This window comes from Gallinula chloropus (genome assembly GCF_964237585.1).
Source record: "Gallinula chloropus genome assembly, chromosome: 5".
NCBI lineage: Eukaryota > Metazoa > Chordata > Aves > Gruiformes > Rallidae > Gallinula > Gallinula chloropus.
In genome coordinates, this window is record NC_140090.1 from 49,356,092 (window position 1) to 49,382,758 (window position 26,667).

At 42.1% G+C, this 26,667-nt stretch overlaps 1 protein-coding gene across 5 annotated transcripts in view; it reads right to left on the reverse strand.

Annotated features, from left to right (window-relative positions):
* PRKG1 (protein kinase cGMP-dependent 1) overlaps positions 1-26,667 on the reverse strand; it is a gene marked incomplete at its 5' end in the record, with an annotated part of 496,883 nt that overhangs the window by 22,993 nt on the left and 447,223 nt on the right. For 2 of the 5 annotated variants that reach the window (XM_084264379.1, XM_084264378.1), the window contains one exon: positions 8,298-8,394. In XM_084264379.1, coding sequence (XP_084120505.1) covers positions 8,298-8,394 — 97 coding nt within the window. The other 3 variants (XM_084264382.1, XM_084264381.1, XM_084264380.1) reach the window with 3 other exon arrangements.

Here is a 26,667-nt window from a genome sequence, read left to right on the forward strand (position 1 = left end):
AGAGAGAGAGAAGAGAAAGGACATCCAGCTTCTCCTTTGTTTAGACCTCAGCTGGCTTCTCCTGGCCTCCCTGTGCTTATATCAAAGCATTGGAATTGCTCCAGAAGCATTGCTTTGCTTTATGGTCTGAAAAATTCTGTAACTTCCAAAACACACAGTGCGCTTGAGGCCTGATTATTTTTTTTTTAACCCAGCTATAATTCATGGACAAATAAATATGGTTTTACAGCTTAGTGCTTTTTCAGACTTTCTGGGAAGGTGGATATTGATGCAACAAAATCCAGGCCTCAATGGAAAAAAAAAAAAGAGAATAAATGCGTGCACCTGTATGTTTCTTATCCTTCCTCTTTCTCTCTCTATTTACTATAAATCATATATGTGTGTTATATATAGTCTGTGATGTGAGCTATTTCTGTGAAACTCCCATGAGAGCTAAACAGATCTAATGCAAACTGACCTTAGGAATCTGTAAATGCTAATAAACATTTACCAAGATGTAGAACAATCCTCTAAAGGGGATCTCTTTTCAGGAAGACTAGTGAGGTGCCTGAACCTTGCCATACCTAGCCCAAGGATATCTATTTTAACTGCACTTATCTCATTCACAGCTGGTCTTCTATACTGCATGATCTTCTAGAAGACAGCAGAGAACCTCTCCCGATTTCCTGAATTCCCATTTACTGCAGATGTTGTGCCTGTGGGTTATGGCTCTTGTGTGGCCATGGGTTTTCCAAGAAGCCTTTTTTTTCCCTCTGGGGAGTAATATCTGTTACTATGGCACCCTGTGCAGATCCTTGAAGTCATGAAAGAACCAAGAAGTTCTGAAGCCTTTCAGACCCAAGGGCACAAAAGCTTAGCTGAACACATATTTATAGTTTACTCATCTTTTATTTTGGCAGCTAGAACAGCGTTTGCCACTTAAACCCCAGATTTCTCTTTGCTGATATAATGGAGGTATTTGAACATGAACTTTTGGGCACTGTGCTCACAAAAACCTTGCTCATGAGCCTTCTTTGCTTTTCCTCAAGGGAGCTGGCCAGGCTCCCAGCTAAATGGGAACACACACAGGGAGAGGGGTTTGTGCAAGTAAAAGAGTATTTCGTTTACTCTGGAGATGTGGCTTTTCCCTAAAAACACAGTAACAGTGATCTTTTAGGAGCTGGACATTTTTTAGTGAACTCTCGTGTCCATGACTCACAGGCAAGTTTCCTCCCGCTGAACTCCCTGCATGGGCATGGCAATACTTCCAACAACAACAAAGATGCTTTTTCAAAGGGCTTGTCCTAGCTGTGCATTTTGCTGGATGTGTATTACTCGGATATAACAGAGCCCAAAACCCGTGCTATCGTGCAACACGAACATCTCCACATAGCGTTAAATAATAACCAACTCAACTGCAGCACTCGGGAACTGAAGTGCAAATGCTTTTGCTTGCTGGGTATGTCCAAGGTCTTTTATTTTCCACTGTTTCCCAGCTAGATGCATTCAAACCAACAAAAATAGCAGCAGCTGTTGCTGAGCACAGCGCTTGCAAACTGAGCTCTCCTAATCCCGACAGCTGAACTGCTGCACGAACAAAGCAGTGACTTCTCTCCCCCACCCCCAGCAAAAGTACAGTGTGCTCTTAGTACTAAATATATTTGTGTTCTTCCAGGATGAAACAGATTTCCCCATCATAATACACTTTGCCTTACAATATGCTTTCTTGCCAGCATTGCTTTCTATTAGGGAAGCAAGGGGGTATCTCGCTCATATTTACGCCTCTAAGCCTACTGTGGTGCTCTGTATTGCAACTCTCTGAAAGTTTTGAAGGTAGCTTACACATCTCCTTAAGACCAGATTCAACCCCCTCTCCTGACCTACAGAGAAACTGTGGGTTGCATATCTACATTATAAGCGGGCTCCTTGGTGCTTCTCACCATATCTTGTCCAGCTGGTGCTCAACATCACGCTGGTGTTGGGTTAGCTGCAATGCCACGTGCAAACAGGCACAGCAATTGGACTGGGTTAGGCTGGAAAATAAGTCAAGACTAAAAAAACAAAACCCAAGACTTAAAGATGGAAAGAAAAATCACGGAGTAAAAATGCAGTCTTTAGGATATGCTGTAGGCTGAAATTTTGAGGGATGAATTAAGAATTAATTACTAGTGGGCAGCAAGGTGGAAACTATCCAGGACAGTGACTTTATTTTCTTTGAAAATATCTCAATTCAACTGGTAGGGAAATCACCATATATCTGTGGGGATCTACCAAAAAATAAATTGCAAAAATATGCTCTATGAATACATCTAGGTATAAACCAAAAAATGCACAGTCCTTCTAAAACCTCAGCTATTTAACAAGAACAGTTGCTGAATCAAGTACCCGGCTGTGTTAAAAACTTGTAATTCTGTGTTTTGATGCCTGTACTGAAAATTGATATTCAGTGCTTGACAGCACGCACAAGTAGGGTTTTTATAAGCACGGGCATTGGGAAATATATTAAAGGTTGTGTCTTTCTATAAAGCCCAGAAGTAAATATTATTTTTTCAAAAATGTCTAGAAGGAAAAGGTTAAAAAGCGGCGAGGAATGTAAACTGTTTCAGGCATCAAATCATTCCAATAAAAAGTAAATAGTGGAAGAGGGGTTATATAGCTAAAATATGTGAAACCAAATGGAAAAACTCACTACTGAGGTTTCTTGAAAATATCAGATGGACCTATACTCTCCAAATGCCACACATGATCCATCCCTGCTCCTGAGTTTGGCTTTGTCTGCAATACAGCACCTACTTTTACGTCTTATTCCCACCTTCAAGCAGAGCTCAAGCCTCCAGTTTGACAGCTCATAGCCTGATCCGGCCTCTGATTATACTTGATGGGCTACAAGCGGCATCTGTTCTTTCCAAACCTTGACAACATCCGTCCCATTAACAGAGAAGCCCCGAGAATACGTTTCATTCTACAAAGGATGCATTTAATTCCACTAGGGATTAAAAATCAAAGGAAAAATTAACAACAAAAAAAAAAAAAGTTCTGCAGCAGATCGGCCCCATCTGATGGTGTCATTAAAATTAAGCATCCTGCACACAGTTAAGAAAGGAAGGAAAAAGAAAGTGGCCAAATGTCTACAACCAGCATTTTGCTCAGCTCCATAGTGTTCACTGTCAGATGAATTTGGGATTTACTCAGGTACCTGGATCTTCAAATCCCTCACACCTCAATTCCCCCACCTTGACAGCACCCAAAATACCTTCTCTTTCAAAAGGAAGGAGGCTAAAGGATTCCGGAGAATTAGAAATAAAACTGAAGAGATTTCAAAGAGAAGATTGACCTCTCTAATAAAAAGAATCGTAATAGCTGGAACAAAAGGATATCTATGCAATTGGAAATTTCCACTGATAGATATCTGAATTATGCATCTGCCAGTCTATTGGAAGACAATTATGGCTTTTTTTCCCTTTGCTATCTAATTAATTCACTAATGGTTTTGTTTACAAAACAGGCTGGAGGCTATAATAAATTTGATTGCACTTCATAATCTGTGGCCAGATTTCTCTTAAAACACAAATAAAAATGAAAAATGTCATACTGCCCATTAATAAAGGTCCTGTAAAGGACCAAGTAAAATGTAGCTGAAAATAAAGGCTTAGTTTTTATGGATATCTCATTATTAGTTTCCATATTGTGAAGGAGTTTAGCTTTTAGTGGCCACCATCAAGCCAAAAAGACTTCAAGGGGTTCTTGTCTAGTACATGGCACCATGAAACACTTTCATTAATGGCTTGGGTTATGAAGTAAGAATGATGCTAACTTTGCACCTACTTAAACCAAGCCAGAGAGGACTGGGAATGCTTTTGAGTAAGGAAATTCAAACTGATTTTTACAAATCAAAGCGATGACTTGAAGTTAGAGAGAGACACCATTTAGCAGTGGAAAAGTGCTACGCTTTGTTGTCTGGCTCTACCTGAGCAGAGGAAGGTTCAGGTTGGACTACATGCTTGGTTTTGGCATCGCTTCAAAAAGGCGAATGCTTATGGGTCTAAAAAGCAGGAATTAGATGTAAAGCTCAAAAAAGGCACGTTTATTCTTTTAGAGAGAATAGTTCTTCAGGTTCATGTGATAATGGTCTTCAAATATATACAACTCAAGCTCAAGGGTTGTACGTATTTGTACTTCAAGCCTTCTACAAGCTACAGCAGGGAGATGTTAAATGTTAGGAAAAAACCTCTCCGGGAATCTCCTTCCTTAAGGACATCAGTGATAAATCAGGGAAAACTGGTCAGAAGTTGTTGGGTATATTTGACTCTGCCTGGATGATATATCTCTGGCTCCTTCTGCAGTTTGAGATTTAATGAGCATATGGTTGAAATATGTGCTCTAAAGTGCCACTGACTCTTGCAAAACTGCTGAACATTAAAACATATGGTTAAATGCTTTGTCAAGCCAGGGCTAAAAGTTGAGACTGCCCTTAATCTGGCTATTGCCTGCTGCCTTCAGGATGTCCTAAGCCATATGTTACCCACAGGAGTGCAGAAGGCACAGCTCCCCCAGGCTTGCCTACATGCAGGGACAGCGGGTAAGTCTATAGGTTTTCGCTGTCGTATCTGTGCTGAGAAGTGAACAAAGAAGTTGCTGAAACCAAGTCTCAATCAAGCCTGTTTTGGGGTGTGGAGAAAATATATTATTTTTCTAATTTTATAAGAAACAGGAGTGATTTAAAGTCTCTTTCCTCCACCTCGGAGTGATTGTTTGAAGTGATAACTGTGTAAATCAATATAACAGAAAGGCATTTGTTCAGGCATGAACCTGATTTTCAGTGTACTTGTGCTCAGCCACCACCTACATGAACTGATTTCACAGCAATAATGACTCTAACCCTGTATGTTCAGATACTACAATACATTTATTTCAGGGCTGTCTAAAACAATCTTGATTTAAATCCAAAATAACTGACCCAGGGCAGATGATTAGAAACACAGGATTTCAATTACAAGGAAATTAAACAACAATGATAAGAGCAGTAAAGTTCAGAAGAGATGATTTATGAAGGCTGAGGACATCTGACCTACATCTCTGTCCTCTGCAAAGCGGTGCTTGGTGGGACATGAATTTGAGATGACATTACTCATTCCCTGTCCCAACGTATTATTGAGGCATCTGAATCCCAACACAGAAGATGATCAACTGACAGGGTGCTGAGAAACTGAGTTGCAAAAAATAGTGGATGCATTGGTGAATCCATTCTATTAAAACCCAAGAAGCGCAATCCTATTGTTCTCTTTCTGCCCTGCTAATGGAGGTGTCCATCAGCTGGGAAAGCCTGGTCCTGGAGCAGCTTGCACCTACTTGGCAACCCTCCAAAATGCAAGAGGGTTGTCCTAGGAATGTGGCACCAATGGCCCTGGTCTGTCTTTGGTCTCTCCGCCCCAGCTAGTTGCTTGTCAAATACTGGGGATCACACAGGTCCTGCTGGAAGGCAACAGAAGTCTTTATTTGCTCTTGTTCCAGTGGCAGAGCTGGTCCCTGTCTAAAGCAGCACACTACTCGTCTGGTTTCCCTCCTTGAGAGAAGCTAGGATAAAACTCAGTGATGTAGTCCAATTTGGGATGAAGAACAGCATTCGTAAGGACAAAAATTGCTGCAAGTGTCATCAGGTATCATCAAAAAACTGAGCAAACTAAGCACAACACCGATGAAAATCTCTGGGAAATCTTTTTTGACATACAAAAAAAAACCCACCTACCTAGAAAACCAGCATAAAATGATACTTCCCTGTGCAATCTCCACAGGATTGAAAATTATTTAATTTTTATTTAAATTTCAGGCTGCCTCATCTAAAAGCCATGTACTTGTGTATGAATGCACTAAAGGGGTGACCTCTCCAAACAAGCATTCACAGAGGTATCTGAAAAAAACACAGCTGGAAATTAAACCACAGGCCAATGGAAGTGTTATTCCTTCTTGGCCAGCAAAACCCAAACCAAGCCCAAGATAACCCAGTTTTCAACTAGGTACCACCAGCTGACCTCTTGAAGGTATACTGAGATGACCTGGGGGCACTTGGCCATAGTGGCCAAGGTTCAGCTGTAAAAATTCTCTTTTTTGCAACGTACTTTCTTTATTTGATCAATTTTACTCACAAAAATGTGAACACTCAACTTTCAACACTGCCGTGCATCAGCTGGCTACCATAACAGATACAGGCAGTAGAAGTTGATTCCTCCAACACATTTTGCATTGGTTCATTTTTTAACCTTGAATTATAAAATGTATTTTTCATTGAGAAGATTAGAAGCAAGAGGTAGCAATTCTATGCTCACGTTTTGACAAAAAGAATATTTTCTTGGTTTAATAACAGCATTTCCATCAGTGGTAATGAAAAATAACAAAATAAATCCAGAGTGTCAGGCTAAACTTTGAACAATCTGTTATCCTTTTCTGTGCAATTCAATATTAATTTAGAACTACAGAAAATGGCCTTAATCAGCATTTTCCTGTTTAGGCTAGGGGCACCTGCCCTGAGGTGATGGAACCACTGCTTTCATCAGTAGCCTTCTGCATTTTGTGTAGGTAGCACCTTGGGGGTTTCTGAGATTTGGACACCTCCTAAGAATTTATTCTCACTACCTGACCTGTCATCTGAGATGCTGAAGTGACAGACTATGTCACTATGCTCTTCCTCCCACTTGGCTAAGCATCAGGTACCTACAAGAGTTCAAGATTTCAAGATGTCATAGTCTCAAAGCCTCCAAATTAACTTTGTGAGCAGCTAGAGGTAGAGGACTGGCCCGTGGCCATTGGTAACAGCCCAATTTCTTTCTGCATCCATGTTTGTTTCAGGGTCCCATAAGCAACCCCTCATGATAAATAACACAAGCACTTTCCCAGGAACCTTCCTGAGGTTTTCAAAGCTTGACCGGATGCTTCAAAAAAGCCTTAAAACTGAAAACCAACTTCCTAAGTTCTTTCACAAGATTCAAAACAATCCCCAGACTGGTTGGTCCCTCAATGCAGGTCACCTCAGACAGCAAAACCAGCAGTGATGTTAATCTAGGAAACAAATCTCCTGATCTCTATGCTATTGTCAACAGAGGGGGAAGGGCCTTCAAAAGGCAAGTTGAGTGCAACCCAAATTAAACTCTTAAAGCATCTATCACAGCAGATGACTATGGGAAGAAGCAAGGACATGACACCCTTCCAAAGGATACCCGCGAGCCCCCCTGACTGTTTTCCAAAACAACAGTTGCTAATCTCAACTAAATCAGTAAATAAAACACCATGGCCAAAGGAAGGAACCAGCATTGTCACAGACGTGCTCTCCTATGCATGATTTTACATACATTCAACCAGGTAAGGTCAGAAATAAATCACATTGGAAGAGCAAATCATACTTTTAACACAGAATTTATCTGTTACATCACAAATAAAACCAGAAACACTTTGTTTTGCTGGTTTCCCAGTTCCCAGCAGTATGGGTGCTTTTGGCTCCTGCAGAGTTACAGAATGGGGATTTCCAAGAAGTTTGGTGACGGCAACAGAAACTCTGTTCACTTTTCTGCCCCTTATTTACAGGAGTTCCTAATATCCTGGTGTCTGGTATTAGAACCTCCTCCACGGTCAGCTGTGATGTAAACTAAGCTTCCTTCTTCTATTATATATTTTTCTATTTACATGATATTACAAACGGGTCATGTAGCGGCTGCTGTTTCAGCCTCTTCCCGCTCAGGATTTGTTTTAAAAAGGACTAAAGAGCTCTTAATCCAAGCAGAATGAAAAAGCAAAAGCAATCACAGATTTTTCCCTTTGTCTAAATTTCGGGAAAAAGTAAAAAAAAAAAAAAAGAGCAGTTTTCTGTGAAGCGTTGCCATAGTTCATACCTTAAAACTACAGCTTTTGTGATAACCAAGGAGATCTATGTCTAGACCTGAATGAGAAACTGCTTAGAAGAGACACTGTACCATAACTCCAGTTTTGGCTAAGCAAGAATTTGAGGTTGCTCTTTCAATTTTAGCACTCAATAGCTACCCAACTCTTCAGGTTGTTTTTAAAAGGCAATCAGTGCCATAAACATAGGACTATTTGGAAAGAGATTATGTGTCTCTTCTCTCAACCTGGCACACATATTCTTGGCTACTGTAAAGCATTTGTTTGTACATTTTTATTGCCTGGAAAATGCAATTCAGCTTTCTTCAACCATTAGAAAATATATAATCCCATCATATAATTTTATTCCAGTTATTCAGATGTTACAACAAAGAAAAACTGAAAGACTCGTACCACAGTACGCAAACGTCAAAGAAGAAAAGGTTACTTACCAGCTCAACTCGTCCAAACCCTCCGACTCCAAGGGTGTCAATGATGTTGAAATCAGACAGTTTCAGGTTGGCGAAGAAGGCAGCTTCGGCTTCATATCTGGATTTTTTTATGCGAAAAAACGGAAATTTCTTAGAGGTGCAAACATGAGTACTGCGGAATACCGTACCCGAATGGCATGAGCATGGAACAGCCTTTACCTGCTTAAGTTCCATCTTAACTCTTACAGTTTGCTTTTATTCCCACTCATTGTTTTGCTGGTCCCAATTATATCATTGCTCCGATGTGCACGGTTTTCCAAGTGAGAAAAGCAAACATACCTACTGCATGCCTACGATGCAAATGTCTGGTACTGCAATTCAGCTCCAGCTACCCAGCAAATGCTACGTTTTGACATTTTCTATTGATCTTCTTGTGGGCGGTTATTTTTTTTTTTTGGTGTCTTAAAGTATTTTTGGAGGATAAAGTCTCTTATAGGAGTTTCTCTGATCCACAGGCTGGCAGTAGTTTCTATAAATGTTTATTGAGAGTGGCAATATCATTAAGGTCCCTGGAGAGAAATCACAGCCAGGTTTTATGAAATCAGATCCGATAAGCTGCGGGCTGGTGTGCAAATGCCTGAAATGAATGACTTCAGTCACATATCAACATTCTTATAAGAATATCTTCACTTCTTTTCCTCCTATAAACTCACTTGCAGAAGACGTCCCAACCCAGGAGGTCCCAAAATCCAGATGCTCTCTCTTAAGCCCATGTCCAACTGGCTCGCAACGCAAGTTCACCAAGCCCTTGACTAAGGAAGCATGCAAATCAAACACATGCAAGCCTGCCAAAATAAGCTTCCCATGACTATCCTCATGAACATGATTCCTCTAAAATAGCTTCTTGTCAAGGTTTATGGTATTTTTAGAAAGGCTCGGAGGGGAAATGGATGAACAGGATCCACCCACTCAATAAAGTTTGACATTCAGCTGCTGGAGAAGTCCCCGTGCATGTACAACCTTTGCCTGCTGGTGACACAGACTTGTATGGGAAAAGAGCGTCGACAGGATTATGAAGAGAGGCATGGAGGGTGTAAAGGGGGAGTTGGCTTGGTTTTCGGGATTTAATTTTAGTTGTAATATCTTGCAATGAGCAGACAGACTGTAATCTGCTATTTCACCGCCTCATTTGTGCATGATAACACTACCATAACGATAAAACATCATATCATTAGCCACAGTCATGTATATGTGTCCACCGATCATTTTAATGTACCTTATCCAATACACCTGTCTCTGATCTAATTCAATAACAGGATGGAATTGATTTACTGACTTATTCCCTTCAAACAATCTTCTTTAGTCTATTTAAAACTGCAATGAGGGGGCTGGGGAAAGAAATTTAACATTACATGGGAAAAATAAGAAGAGGCATCAAGACAGGTGAAAGGTCACATCATGGAGCCCCAAATCCAACGCAATAAAGTGCAATATTATCTCAGAGGCGCTATCGACAAATTATTATTTACACTGTCACCAGATCCCCTTGGTGACCTTGCAACTGTGGCCACAGCAGCCCGATGCATCCGATTTTGGAAACCAATCAGTACTGAGCGTCCTTCGAACTTGGGATAACCTTGCATGGCCCAGCTGCTCATCGATCGCGTTAGACTCATCATGAGGGGCATACTGATCCTGTCACTGGAGAACCTCAGCTAAAGGAAACATGCATTTATATGTTCCCTTCTGAATCACAGCAGACATCATCTTAGGGGTGATGGAAATGAGATGGATCTAATTTTTATGATAAAGATCAATTAAATACCCATAATGATATAGAATTGCTAGGAAGATGAAATCTCAGCATGGAAAATTTCAACAGTCAAACAGATTTGAAGCTTCTGGTCAAGAAGCCCTGTGTTACCTATGCTGGAGGCTTAGGACCAGCCACCCTGTCTTCTCTTCTGGCCAACTAGTGAGGACTTCTCCATGCTGAGCAAGCAGGGGATGAGCGATGCAACACAGCAGCGTGTCAGAAGGGATACGGTCACCAAAAACATAGGGGACAGAGAGGGGAAATGTGGTGGTTTTTTCCCTATAATACCTCTCATCCCGTCAAGTCCTATTAAAACTATGCACAGTTCACATAAAGTGCTGTAAGAGGACAAAACTAGGTAAGATGTGGGACAGTGTTGGCAAAGCAAGAAGGACCATACTCCCAGTCCCTCCAAATTCCACCAGTTCTCCCAAAAAATCCCTTGGTTCAATGTGAGACAGGATCTTCCTCTCCAATCCCAACTTCATCGTTTTGTGTGTTAAGCAGCAGAAGCTGAAAGCTCTGCTCACAGCTTTCAAAATTAAAAGAAAAAAAGTTAATTTATTGTTTTGTTAATTGAGTGTACTTGCAGCATTATTGTGATTGCTTTTGGAAGTCTCTTGGCTGCTACTCTTTGACAGACTGCTTATGCGCAGTGACTACATACAAGTGCAATGAAGCATACAGAACAATTTGGATGCCGTTTTCTACACACTGTGCAACAGGCATCCAAGTAACAAAGGAAATTCCAAAAGGTATATAGTGAAATCAAAACACACGCAAAAATCAAGCAAGCTAGCCCTTCACATGCTTAGTAACAAGTCACATCTGAATTGTTTTATCCCCAGCTACAAAGGTCAAATTCTACTTCCAAATCAAAATCCTATAAGCTAACAGGAGTTAACGCACTTATCTCTTCAGTCACTTAAATAAAAATACCGAAATTGAAACACTCACAAGCCATCTCCCAAATCAGAAATTGAGGTGTAATCCTCATCCTGAAATATAAAATGCAAATGAATCTTTTATCCTTCAACTTCCTTAATTTAAGCATGCAGCTTCCTAAACAGAAACTCCCAAGCTTTTTAAGTGTGTGCTCCTTGCTCTAAGGAATTATAGAGAAAAACGTATGTCATGTCTTAATTTTATCACTTTCAAAAGAAAAGGGACCCTTTCAAAGCATTGGGACGGCAGTGCAAAGAAGTACAGAAGTTTAAAAATTAATATCAGTGTTTCTGTAAGAAAATGTTTGCTTCTGGACTGTTGTGCACTCAAGTACTGGGAAGGACGCTTGGGATATTCCCTGGGAATATAACAGAGACGGGATGAATGGGAGAGACTAGTGCAAAGTGACATGGAAATAACTTGGCATCCTGGGGGAAAAATGTCTGTGTGCCAGGACAGTGCGCCACACCATCTTCCCATCCAGTAATAACCAGTCTAATGAGAAAAGTGGTTATACTCTAAATACACAGCCAAACGATGGTGGTCCAAGACTTCCCAAACAAGGAAACTGGGGGCTTTTTTTGTCATTGGGAAGAGTTGGTGATTTCAGTTCCCAAATTAATAGAGGAGGATTGGGAAGACATCTCAGGTGAGCTCAGAGGCAGGAATGCTGTTCAGTATTACATCCACGTTCAGTGACTTTCTGGAGCTATGCAGATGCAAACTTTCTGTGTTGAGACTTCTGAAGTTTTCTGACACTGCAATAATTGAGAAAGAGTCTTTCTCCAGAGGTTAGGTAATCATGCTTCCTGTCCCAGTTATCACAGGCCAAAATGCCTGGAAAATCATAGCTGGAAGCTCACAAAAAGAAAAGATGCAGAGAACGTGTCACCCGAACAGGAAGAAATACAAAAAGCCGTTTCTTTGATAAAGAGCTCTTAAAACAAATGCTGAGATTTTCACAAGAGCTTGTGGGAGACGAGGTATCAACTCCCGGCGCACTCTTAATGAGACCTTTTTGCTTATCAAAACCAGGTTTGGTCACCTACCCTACCAAGCCAACACTGCCAGGGCTTCAGGCCACTCCTGCAGCTAACAGGAGGCATACCATTCTCCATCGGGGATGTCAGAAAGCCTTATGGAGGAGGAAATGCTCAGGTGTAGGGCAAACACAAGCATCCTGCGGAATCTCTCAAGCTCTTCTCCAAGTCTTCTTGCAAATCCAAATGGCAGAGGTTCCCACTGAAATCTCACTGAACGGATTGGTTTCCCATTAATGGTCTTGGCCTAATGAATACCAGGGTCCTCTTGTGGAAGAATTTGGGCTTGGGACCACCGTTTCTCTCATTCCATATAAAATACATCATTTTAAGAAGCCACTAATTAAACTGTCTTGATTCAGCCTCATCTTTGTCATGAACAGGCATCGCTCAAGAAACCAGAATTCTTGGAGGGGACTGGGAGTGAACATCATCATCCACATGTCCCACTGCTTGCAAACAGCAGCGCAGGAGCCACACAGCCCAAGCACTTGGGCAATGCCTGTTATGCAGAATGGGAGAAGAAAACATGTGGCTTCTAGCGCTGCTGGAGGTTTCCAACCATTTAAATGAGTGATTGCTTCCTAGGACAACAATTACGCCAAAACACATTTTGAGCTTTTCTTCCCAAAGCTACAAATACAATTAAAAAAGGGAGAAACACCTTACCTAGGCAGCTAAAAAGGAGGTAATGCAAGGAACAAAGGTTTGCAATCACCCAACTGCTCAGCTTTACTAAACTAGCTCGTGATTCCTATCACACGAGCTAAATGTGTTGGAAAACATTAGACATCTGTTACCAAACTGTCATCTTGATAGAAAACTTGGCTTTTTTCCACCTGTGCTCTGCCAACTAGACATAAATTGCAACCAAATGGGAACCAACCACCAACTCCCTGATAAGAGCGAATGTAACCATCTTTGGGTGGGTAAACCAGAATTCTGGAGCCCTCCTCAGTGACAGACACCTGGCTTTTTAACAGCTATTTTGTCATGCTTATATTCAGTTTTGTTGGCTGTCCTGGTAGCTACATCACCCATTGTAGAGGCATTGGGCTTCTGCAGATAGAAATACTGAATCTCTGCACAGACCAGAAGAACTTGAGTCACAGTACTTGGGTGGTGATGATCAAGCCCAGACTGCAAGAAGACATATGTGCAATGAGCTGAAGAGCCAGAGGTGAGGAAAAAAAATACATCACAAAAGGAAACCCTATTTCTGTGTCCACTAAATAAGAGATTTCTCTCAGTCCTCCTCCTTATGATTCATTAACTAATTTCTTTTTAGGATGCTGCTTCAACTCACACCACAGTTTAAAAAAATGTTTGTGACAAATTAAAGTAAAATCTACCTCATATCTTCAGTTTTGTGACTCTTTTCTCTATATACCTGAACCCAATGAATTTCAGCCCTAGCACAATAACCCACCTGGGTTTAGTCTACTTGTGACACCCCACTGCTGTTAGCCTGAAGTCATGGCAGGGTTTCTGGATTGGATTCATGCTATTAAGGGAGATGCAATTCCAAACATGAATGAAAACTGGTAGAGCGCATGGATCGAATTCACGTAACGAAGTAGCTTGTCTGAAAGCAATGTAAGGAAGAGCAGATGCAGCAAATGGTGGTGGGGCTCCCATGACTTCTCTTCTGCACCAGCAAGCCCTCTTCCCTGGCTGCTTTTCCCCTCCAAAAAGCTCAGGATCACGTACTTCTAAGTGATTTTGGACAAAGGGGAATCCATGAATGGGCATATGGGTGAAAGCGAAATAAAAAAGCACCTCATGTCACGTCCACTGGAGATCCTTACCTTCAACTACGCCCTGTTTGAGTGGGGCTCAGAAGATCTAGCCACATTCAGGCAACAGACAGAAGCATGGCACAGCGACAGTGTATTTAAGACAACCAGCAAGATCCAGAGCCTGGGAATGCCTGAAAGCAAATTCTTGAGAGGCATTGAGAGCAAATCTGTATTTCTTTATGGTGAGTTGCCACTCATCCTCTCAGAAGTTCCACCCCACGTGCAAACCCTTCTTATCTATCATTCCCTCCATGTAGCGATCCATTTGGGTCAGCACACTTTGTGGAGGAAGATGTCCCTTGACAAACCACTGCAGCAACAAATCCACCCCAAGAGTATAAACCCAAACCCTTGTTGAGGAAGCCCATAACATACTCATCAGACCTCTCTAAGAGGTCCCTCTAAGATCCTGCAAGGTAAAGAGCACTCTCCAGTCTTTATATTGGCCAAAAGGGAGACAACTACCCCGAAATAAGTCAAGGAGAGTAGGCTGTAACAGCAGAGAATAAACATTTCCTAAATACTATCCCTCTGTATCGGAAATGCCTATGTTTTGTGTTTCTTCACCTGGGTACCAGATGTCTGTCTCTCTCGTGATGCCCAAAGGCAGCTTTTTTTTTTTTTTTTTCCAAAATGTCCCTTTCAAATAAATGCTGGCATCAACAAGAACAAAAATACCAAGACCAGCTCTTTACCTAGTTTACTGTCCATTACATAACATTACAGTCAAGTGGCATTTACTTCAAGCTCTGTCACATTATTGCAATTTATTAGCTTGTTCACAAATACAGGATCACAAAATTGTACCAAGACATCTCCATTGACAGTGAAAGCAGGAAGACACCAATCAAAGATACCAAGCTGTTGGATAAATGTACCGTAACAAGATGACTGATTTCTCCCATCAACAGCAAGGTCGCTGTTGCCCACCTGGCCCAAGAGTTGCATTAACCATGAAGCACCAATATATAGTTTCCCTCAACCCAAATGGGGCTTTCTGCCCTTCTGCTGAGACAGCAGCCTGATGGCATGTTAGTATGTCCATAAATAATTTCTGCCTGGTATGTGCTATCCTAATGCTAACCTGTTCTGAGGAGGGATGGCTACTATGGTGTTACCCATAGGCCTGTTAGGATTTACTTGCAGATGAGGATTTGCTGCCCTGTACCAAGGAACACCAAGGAGGAGAACATCAAATTCATCTTCTACTCTTCCATTTTCTCTAATTGCAAACAACACTGAAAAAGTAAGAGGCATATATCAATCTATCTACATGTATCAGTGGATAGATGGATACAGGGAGAAAGTATAACTAATAGCTCAGCTTTTCCTTAGTTCAGGTCTCCTTCTTCCAGACCATCCTTCTGAGGTCAGCAGTGCAGTGGCTTTAACTCCTGATTTAGCTGCTACCACTTCCTTCTATGTCTTACACCTTTGACTGAAAATCCAAACCAAGAGAGATTTTGTTTGGATTTTTAAAAGCAATGTGCTAGTGGTGACGATGCAATTGAAAGCTACAGCTGCACAGACCATTGCATCGAAAAGAAAGGCTTTTCTTTCTTTTCAAGTTCATGTTGTTGCGGCTGGGAATTTGTTTTGGACCCACCAACACTTGAAGTCACAGCGTTACTTGCCTTTAATGACTTTCACATCAGGAGAAATAGCATACCTCCTGGTTTAGATTTTCTTACAGAAAGTGAACATTTGAGTGGCAGCTAAAACAGACATTAAAGCTATGGCATCTCTAACTTCCTCTGGAAGGGGAAGGAGATCTGAAATTAAAAACATAAAGTTAAAAAACTAACAGAGAAATCGTATTTCCCCCCTATTTTAAAAGCACGTTACTTTTCAATCAGAACTTACAACATGAACGTGATTATTACGCTGTTATAATAAGCTGCACTCATCGGTAGTTGTTTCAGGAGTTAAGTAAATAGAAGATGTGTTTGAATTACGGGGCTTTGAAGACTTGCTATTGCATGGAGACTGACTTCACTGAGAAATGTAATTTAATGCACTGAAATACAGCCAGTTCAAACAGTGCAGAAAGCCCCTCTCATCATCAAGACTCTTTAAAAAGTCTTAACTTTGAAGCTAATATTGTTGATCTCCCTAAATGTGCCAAGAGATTGGCAATACCTTATTAAAAAACTTACGCCTTATCTGAACACAGGATGTGCAGGGAGCAACTTTATTTGGGGAAAAAAACCCACCCTAAAATCCAAATTTTAGCTCTTTTTTCAGATGTTTGCTGCGGGATCCTCTCCTCCTGCAACATGGAAACATGAAACACATTGCTTCCTTTAAAATGTACAACAGCTCCCATGCATCTGAGCTCCCAATCTGCTTGGAAAAATCCCTTCTTACTCCAATACGAGCAGGTTTTTCGTAAATGTGGGTGCATTTTGACTGCCTGCAAGTGCTCATGTGCCAGAAACAACCCTAAAATTTGGGTGGAAGAACCAAACAAGCTGGGATATATTATGGCAGCTAACTGGAGGGCGATAATACAGTACGAAGCAGAGCAATTTCAGTAGAGCAGAAGGTTATCAGAATGTTTTTTAGAGAATTAGATCCCCAGTTTTCCCTGAAATTCAAAGAGAGGTCATCACTGAAACATATATTCTATTTTCTAGATGCACACACTTCTCCTTCAGCTTTTAATGCAACAGGCTGATATTTCCAACAGGAGTCTGTCCCAGGGTGCTTCTCCTGGAAGTCCTGGTTCAGCTTTGGTTAAAGTAACATTTATGCTTTTCTAATATGCCTAATGCTGAGAAGGTCCTGAAATAGTTCAAACGAGAAACTCTACAGGATAGACCGACTTACAAAAACAAGACTTTAATCAATTTTAATTAAAAGGGGAAGAGGAAGGATGTGGAATATTCCTTCCTCTGGTGGTGTTTCCTGTTCTGTACAGTATTAAAAAGATATTGCTTAAGGAAGGGGTTTGTTTCTCTATTTTCTTCCTTTTTCATTGTCTCTTTTGGTTTTTGGCTTTTTTTTTTTTTTTTTTTTTTTATTTAAACTCTGGGATGTTGCTAGCTGGAGACCAAAGAAACTTCTTTGCTGCTGTTGTATTGCATCTTTATCTTTACTCAGCAGCAAGGGATTGAACCCAAAATAGCTGCTGACAGGACTGTTGTGTAACTTATACTGGGTTAACCTGGGTGGGAGACTCACTGGTGACAGTGGAAGAATAAAAAATGAATAATTTCCTGACTCCAAGCCAAGAAGCAACACAACCTGAAATTCCACACAAACCGAAATTCTAAGGAAAGCAAATTATTTTGATGGCACCTCAAACACTCCACTCTGACAGTGACATCTTACTTGCATTTCAATGAAAAAAAAATAAAATAAAATGAAAGATCATTTAAAAATGTTATTTATCAACATCTTTTTCCTCCAAATAAACACATGCTGAAATCCCATATTTCTCTAAAGCATTTCTTGTTGACAATTCAACGTTTTTGTTAGTAAAATTCCTCTCAATTTTCCATTTTCTTTGTCACAGTTGCTGGGTTGGAAAAAATACTGTTTTGCTACCCTCCTGCTACACATACCCCAATATCATCACGTTTTGATGCTTTCCTGTGGTACGGGCTTTTTTGAGTTTTACAATGAGTTTTTAAAGGATATTAAGTTGAAATATTGCACCCACTAGACAAAAGGTAGCTATTATAGGCTTTAACTCACTGTAGTCCACTGAGTTTCATGTCCTGGCCACCCCACCACTAATACTCAGAAAGCTATTGGGTTTGGGTTTTGTTTGTTTTGGGGTTTTTTTCAGCTGTGCTCATTACAACAGAAGCGATGGGCAAGGATCAAATCTCAAAGAAACATTTATTGTACTCCAAGACACATGGATCACAAAGGGAAAGCTCTTCTGCCTGGCTGATGGGAATAAACAGAGAGCGCAATGCGCTTCACTCAGCTTTTTTCTCTTTGCTACAGCAGCACCCTGCAGTATTATGCCTTGATGGCCTTTTTGGCACTTTTCTCACATGCTTACCCCAGTACGAGTAAGCACCCTTTTGGAATATACTATCAGATTCATGTTATTGGGTTGCAACACAACATCTACCATCCTACTGCAGGATCACACAGCTTTAATCAAATGCAGATCATCAAAGAATTGCCAGGGACTTTTTGCCTATAGCATAATAATTCTTCCTTTACTTTCCTAAATCATGGGTCACTACTGAGATAAAACTTGGGTTTAAGTCCCCAGATTCACCGGCTAAGTCATCACCTGCTAGATAGTTTCCAGGCTGATGGCTCCTAAGAAGTAGAGGTCTACTTGAGTGAGCGGGTGTCCATTTTCCAAGGGCTGCCCAGAGATTTTGACAATGTTTCCTGCAGACTCTTCTGAATCCTCAAGTAGACCCCTGTATGATAGCACCTGGAGATGTTGCCATAGCAGGTGGGTGAATTATGTTCTCTTAACCCAGTGGCTCCCCCAACAGATCACCAGTGAGAGCTATTAATTGCACTGGGAATACCAGACTAAACCTCCCAAAGTGATACTGTGAAACCCTCAAATTTTTATTCTTTCAGACAAGTGTTCAAGCCATTTCAGCACTGCTGGTGGAAGCTGTTATATCTGGCATGTTTTTTCCTAATTTACTTTGAAAAAACCCAACAAAAAAAAGGTGACATAGAAGGGGAAGGCAGGGAGGAAAGGAATATTACATAAAATCCTACTGAAAAAGTGGGAACAGGCGGGAAGCAGATTTTTCCTTACAAAGCAAGTACGTGTCCACACAAAGTGAGGGGCTTTTTGCTCCGCTTGTTTATTCTGGCAGACAGATGAAACTGTGGGAAGAGATCAGTGAAATGGCACTCCACATAACCAACCCCATCCTGGTATCACCCTGTGTCAAACCCGCTTTTAATTTGACTTATCTGCTAAGGTTTTGTTTATGCAAATATTGCTTTCAAAAGCAAAATCGATGTCTTGGGCCATGCAGGTCCTCTCCATGTGGGAGAGACAGCAGAAACAGAAATTTGCCCCTGAAGCTTAACAAGTCTACACAAATAATGAAGGCCATATCTGACAAAAGGCACCAGAATGAAGGGCCAACTTAAGGAAAATCTGGAGAAATAGCAAAAAAGCAACTGAGCACACATCGTCCCACAAACATCTAAGAAAGGTCCAAGAAAGACAACAGGAGAACTAAGAGGTCTAGATCTCAAGAAGACTATGGTAGGACAAACATATAGGAGGCATGAAATGACCACCACTGGGATGACATAACAGCAGCCACAGAAGACACTGGAAACATGCAGGCTACACAAAATAGGCTGTGTGCAGAGTGATTTGTTCTGTTAAATCAGGGTTACAAATCAAACTGTCAAGTCATGCAGATCATCTGTAGACGTACATTTCAGTCTAAGCAGGGAAGAAGAGTACTGGGATGAGATTAGTGACCACCCAAGAGACACACAAGAACAGCTGTGATCTGCTGAAGGACCACTGACAAGACCTCAGCAAAGATACCCAACATGAGTGTGCATCAAACTCTAGATATATTATCTGCAAAGCCGAAATTTTTAGATGAGCCTAATGATTATTTTAGGAGATGGCTAATTAGGTGGCTCGAGAACAAAGAAAGCTTGTGAGTTGATGGTGAACAACACATAAGACCCATGGGCTCCCTGGTATAAAAAAGACAGGGACCTTCTGGAGACAGTCCAGAGAAGGGCAACGAAGATGATTAGGGGCCTGGAACATCTCCCCTATGAGGAAAGGCTGAGTGAACTGGGTCTGTTCAGCCTAGAGAAAAGAAGGCTTAGGGGGGACCTAATTAGTGTTTATAAATAACTTAGACTTGGGATGCAGGGGGAATTGGCCAGCCCTTTTTCAGTGGTCTGTGGGGACAGGACTAGGGGCAATGGCTGTAAGCTGGAGCATAGGAAGTTCCGCACCAACATGCGGAAGAACTTTTTCACAGTAAGGGTGACGGAGCAGTGGAACAGGCTGCCCAGGGAGGTGGTTGAGTCTCCTTCTCTGGAGATATTCAAGTCTCGTCTGGATGCCTATCTGTGTAATGTGAGATAGGGAGCCTGCTTTGGCAGGGGGGTTGGACCCGATGATCTCTTGAGGTCCCTTCCAACCCCTAAGATTCTGTGATTCTGTGATTCAAAGCAGTACCACTGAAGAATCTCCCTGTAGCATAAACCACCATGTACTGAGATTTAACAGGGCTGAAGATCTGAAAAGAGGTTTAAAATAAAAGCACTACTGTCACACTCAAAAATGAAAAAAGGGGAATTTGGAGAGTTGCTAGAGAGAGTTGATTAGGAGACTTAATCTTAGCAGTAGCCTGTAGGTATCTGGAAGCACATAGTAAACATACCATCCATCAAGCATGGACCCAGAATAGGTCAAAAGGAAGTTGGTGTGGCTGAACAGCAGGATGAGACAATACATTAAAAGCAAAGAGGCACCCTTCAAATATGAAGCAAATTCAAACAAATCAAAAGAGAAAAGAAAAAAAAGAAAAGTAAGAAAGAAGCCCTGTCCGGTTGAAAGGAAAACCACCACAAGGCAGGATGAAAAATAAATAAATAATGCAAATAACAACTTCAAAAGACTTAAAATCAAATAACAAATCCTTCTAAATTACAACAGCAGCAAGGAGCCTGACATTAGGCTGTAGAGTCTCCAGAGGCTCATACTCTAGAAAGAGCATGCTGAGGAGAACAAAGCCATGTGCACTTTTTACCCCTGGGTTAGAAGTTGAAGATCTTGGGGAGATCCTTCCACTGCAATCTTCCTTCCCTGGGGAATTACTTGAGTAACTGCCTCCTTCTGAAGTGTCAGTAGGGAACCAAAGGCGACCAAACAAATGTTAACCCATCTCCAAGCCCAGATGGTGTTCACCCAGCACTTCTCCATGAACTCAAGGCGAACTACTAACTGTGGTTTGTAACCAGCTCTGCTTGCTGAGGGATGGAAGTGGCTTTTTGATGTTATCCAGAGCACTGTACTAGACTAAGCCCAACATCTGTCCTAACAGAATTAGTTGACACATGGATAAATCTGACTTCTTTGGGGAAGAGCCAACATGCTTCACAAGTCTACTGGAGTTCTTTGAAGAAGTCAACATGCACATGGGTAGGGGAGATCTGGGTTGATACAGTTGGCATGGATTTCCAAAAGGCATTTGACAAGGTCTGAAAAGCTGTTAGAGAAATTAAGCTGCCATGAGATTGCATTGATTAAAAAATGGTTAAAAATAGGAAACAGCATATAGTAATAGATGGCTGGTTTTGCTAATGGATGGGGGCCAACTGTGCTCAAACCTTTCCTGCTCAACATCTTTCCTGATGATCTATAAGAGGTGGGGAATAAGTAAAATGGAAACATTGGTCAAGGATATTAAATCACCAAAAATAGCAAACAAAAGCCCAAGGTGAAAACTTGCACAAGAACTTAAAGATACTGAGAGACCAGATAATACATTCACTTAAAATTCTGAAGAAATGCAGTGGTGAACATCAAGGAAAAAAAACCCAACAAACCCTGGTATTACACATGCAGTAATGGGTTGATTCATCCACCTTTACCCCTCCTCCTATCTCAAAACCTACAGAGTAGATTTGGAAAAGGTACCAAGAAACATGATGGCAAGGAGCACAGGTCTGGATCAGTTTCTGTTGCAGGAATGACAACATTAGGGGATTCTTCCTAGGAAAAAGACAACTCAGGTAGGAGATGACAAAGGTCTAAAACTTGGCTGTGCCACAAAAAGCAGCTAAACTGACGCAGAGGTAAAAAACCCCAACCCAAAGACTACTAAATATATTAACAGTGCCCATACACAGGAAATCCCCAAGTCCCACATCACTGCAGACTGGCAGATCACAACTCAATAACTGTCTCTTTGATCCTGTTCTCTTTCCTAGATACCTGCTGTTGGGCATGGTCGGAGACAGGATACAGGGTTAGCTACGTCTCGATGCAGTGAGGCCACTCCTGCCTCGGCACCGCTGATGCATCTGTAAATAACTGAAATAACTTGAGAAACTCAAGGCCCCATTAAAATCCCAAGAAAGCTGTGTTTCGCAGTGCCGGATCTTGAAGCTTGTTTGTGTTCTATGTGGTGAGAGATGAGCTGTTCAATCTTATGACTTGCCTTGACTAGATAAAAGGAAGTTTTTATCAGACATCATAACACATGGTGGCTAACATGAGGAAAAGCATAGTTCTCACTTATTCACTGATGCTAAACCTAAATTTACCACATGAGAAAACTACCAAGTGCTTTGTCAACATTTGTGTGCTAATAGGAGAGAAAAAAAAAAAGGAACCAAACCAACCACCGTAACCCCCAAATTTTTCTACTACACCTTGGCTTAAAAAAGTGATGCAATTGTCTCATTTGGGGAATTCCGGGAAGCTGGAAGACTCAAAACTCCTCACATCACAGCAGTTCAACACCTCATTTTCCTCCCTTCTAATAGAGGAAGATTTTCTAAACCCCCTCCCACACTCTCATCTCATTTTGGAGAAAGGCTCACAGCATCCCAGGAGTTCAACACGCCGTACATGGTCACGTGTTCCCCAAAACATACCTTCAAGCCACGCTCCCACACTACAACACCGAAATGTCACTGGCTGCCCATCATCTACTTAGTTCAGTGACCCAGATTTGCAAAATTAAATTCAGTAAAGGTAGTAAGGGGTGTACCATCACGCGTGGGCAGTTGCACCTACAGAGGACCAAGCTCTGCTGAGAAATACTGATGTTAATTCAGAGGACAACGTATTAAAAAATAATGAGTTTCCCAGAAGCTTTTTAGCATCCTTTTGCAGGCTGTCATCCCAGGCAACATCTGAATGGCACTTTTCCATACTTCCACTGGAGGGCAGGGATACGCCACACTTCCACAGGCGACCCTTCAGCTCATTGCCACACAGCCTGCTGCACAAGACAGCTTTAACAAGGCCTGGCCTTTGGGAGACACTCTTGTATGCTTACAGACCTCAGCTTGGTTTCCATCCTACTTTTATGAGTAGCTGCTTTTTTTTTTTTCAAACATCATTTTCATAAAACAACTACAATATTCCTAGTTTGCCCCCACATCAATGCGTCCTCTCCCAGCATTGCTCTGCCTCTGCTCCCAGCATTACCCGCAACATACCAAAGTATGTTCCCCCATGTTTCCCACCTACCCTTCCTATAGGTAGCAGAAATACATTGGAAGTACATACATATGCGCTTACAGCCGGGTTAACACCTTCACTGTTTCCCAAGTAGGCAATAAAAACATTTTGCAAGGCTTGCCGAGATGATAGGGGAGCTAGGGCTTGTATCAGCTGCATCTTTATTAGGGACAACTATCATCAAGAGGAAAATTAGTAGACACAGGAACAAATTTGATACACTTCCTTCCACAAAGGGACATACTGGAGTTATTGAAGGGGTCATGCATAAGGTTGATCTGCTTGACAGAGTTTATTTTACTTCCAAAAGGCATGTCAGAAGGTTACCTGGCAAAGGCAATGCAAGACATGAAGCTTCCAGGAGGCAAAAGGAAAAGTCTTCTTGTAGAGAAATAACTCCTATAAAGGGTGGAGATCAGTCACCTGCAATACTGCATGGTGCTGAGTTGGGACCTGTGCTGTTCGATGGATTTAAAATTAATGTGGATAAAGGTACAATAGCAGAGCACCGAGGTTTTCTGTTGACATTGAGCTATTCAGAGTAGTAGAAAAAACAGAGTGATCATGAAATGCTGCAGAACTGTGGGAGATTCAGTGGCTTGCCAATAAAGCATCATATGAAATGAAAGAGAGATGAACTGGTACACATAGAAAAAAATAACCCAAACTTCTAATGCCAAAAGAGAAGCTGAAAGATGAGCACCCCACTCAAGTATACAAGAGTCCCATGAAAGCTTCAGCTCAGTGCTCAGGCATGGTCAAGAAGATGGACAACAGCCTACCTTTATACAAACCTACAGCACCTGTGTGGTGGTTTAGCCCTGGCTAGAGGCCAGATGCCCACCAAAGTCAGTCTATTACTCCCCTTCTTAGTTGGACAGGGTAGAAAATATATATTAAGAGGCTCAGGAGACAAAATAAGGACAGGGAGAGATCATTCTGTCAGCAATGACATGGACAAAACAGACTCAACACAAAGGGAAGAAGAGAGAAACTACCTAATTTATTACACTACACTACAAAGAACAGTGAAAACCGGAGTTGGGAGCGTGACCAGATCTTAAAACAAATGCAACCAGATCTTAAAACACTTTCCCTCCACCACTCCCTTCTTAGCAGACTTTAGTCAGGATTTTGCTTCATTCTCCCTCGGAGATAGTCCTCCACAAACTTTTCCAACGTGCTTAGTGTTGGGTCCAGTCCTGTTTAATATCTTCATTGACGACCTTGATGAGGGAATAACATCCACCCTCAGCAAGTACGCCGATGATACAAAGCTGGGAGGGGTGGCTGACACACAGGAACACTGCGCTGCCATCCAGAGAGACCTGGACAGGCTGAAAAGCTGGGCAGGGAGAAACCAGATGAGATTCAACAAAAGCAAGTGTAGAGTCTTGCACCTGGGAAGGAACAACTGCTTGTATCAGTACAGGCTGGGGATGACCTGCTGGAGAAGAGCTCTGTGGAGAAGGACCTGGGGGTCCTGGTGGATGACAGGTTGGCCATGAGCTAGCAGTGTGCCCTGGTGGCTGAGAGCACCAATGGGATCCTGGGGTGCATCAGAAGGAGTGTGGCCAGCAGGTCTAAGGAGGTGATCCTCCCCCTCTACTCTGCCCTGGTCAGGCCTCATTGGGTTGGACCCGATGATCGCTTGAGGTCCCTTCCAAACCCTAAAATTCTGTGATTCTGTGAATCCTTTCCCACAGGGCTTTATCTCTTTATCACAGTGTCTCTCAGTCCCAGTCCTCCACAGGATTCCAAGCCTCCCCCAGCAAACCTGTTCCGACGCAAACATTTCTCTCTCATCTCTGTGTCTCTGATTCTCCTCATGGCTGCAAGTGCTGGCAGGGGCTTGTTCCAACATAGGGTCACCACATCTTCTCCATGTCCCCACCTGCTCCATCCAGCATGGAGCCCCTCCACGGGCTGCAGGTGGGGTCTCGGCCTTTTCCACAGGTTTCTCCATGGGCTACAGGGGCATCTTTCTCTCCAGCACCTGGGGCGCCTCCTCCCCCACCCTTTCCCGGCCTCGGTGTCTGCACAGCTCGTTACATCTCCTCACTCCCTTCTCTGGTGGCAGAATACAGCTGCTTCCCGGTTGTTTTCTCCTACATGTGATTCTCAGAGGTGCTTGACTATAACTTGGGCCGCGACTTTGGCCTTGAATTACTTGTTGTTTATAGTTTAGGCTGGCAGAAAACTGTAACTGCTGCTTACAAAAACCATCTCAGCAGCACAGCCTCACAAAACTGCAACAACCTGGTACCTCCATGCCCTTCTAGTGCATTTTGGTGCGGGCAGAGCACTTCTAGAAAACACCCAGAGAAAAGCAATAGCGCTGGTCAAAAGGAAATGCCCCAACATGAGTAGTGACTGAGCAAGCTGGGGCTCCCTGGGCTGAAAACGGCCCACAATTTGGTATTTTAAGGATTTGTTTCATAAAGGAAGATACCAGTTCAGTAAAATCTGGGGGTTTTGGAAGGATCGAAAAGCTTAATAACTGGTGTAATGCTGAATATGGTCTGCTATAAGAAACTCTTGTCCATATTTAAGACTAATTATTTCACTACTGAATCAAAAAATGTCAACATTTACTTGCTATTTGCTATAATGACCCTATGTTAGGTCATTGTGTAGGAAATAACTCTGCAGGTGAAGATTTAGCCTCCCCACCTCCTCTTCTGCCAGTTACATTTCCTACTGAGGACTGAAGGTAGGAGAGAGTAGGATGCCAGTCCCGATTCTGCCTTGGCTTTTCTGCTTTCTGGTCAATTCACCTAATCTCTCCATATCAGTTTCATTATTGTGAAACTGAGAGATGCACTAGGAGACTTATTCAAGAACTGATCACCTGTGGAATTGTCAGGGATCAGGTGAGAGGTCCATTTTGCCCAGTATCTCTTCTCGAAAACGGCTGTGAGGAAACACAGGGAGAAGCAGAGCAAGCATGCAATGATATATTTCCTTGAATGCCCTTACAGCCTCTTGAGGCTTGATGGATTTGCAGGAGGTGTTACATGAAGGAGCAGTTTTGCAAACCAAAATGGTCCTGGTGGTCACAAACCTCATGAGAGGATCCAAAACAAGGGCTTCAGGGGTGGGAAAGAGTGCTTAGCATCCTCCCAGCCCATATGGGAGGAGGACAGTGACACTGTTTATACTACTGCAACAAGTCCAAGCTTTTTGCATTAAACTCTGAAGCTTCTTTGTGGCAGAGAGTTGCCCAGAGCTGCTTTTCCCAACAGAAACCTAAGCAGTCACAAAGGGATGATCCCCTCTACTCTGTGATACAAAGCAAAGCCCAGATCACAGCAAAGATGTCTTGCACTGCAAACACTTCTCCAATATCATCCAGTGGTCAGCCTGTACACAGCAACTTTCCAAAATTGTACCCATTTCCATCCTCAACAAAGATCACACTGCTTCCTTTAACTTGTAATGTAATAAAATAATGCTTAGCCAAAAAGGTAAACAGCGATTTCTGGGGAGGAACTATATAGCAAAACACATGGTTTCTGATAAAGATCGTCTGCCTGCATTTCCCCTCTGCTAATGGCTACGCTGCCACTTGAAACTCCCAGAAGGGACTTAATACCTTCTTCGTTTCCTGGAATTA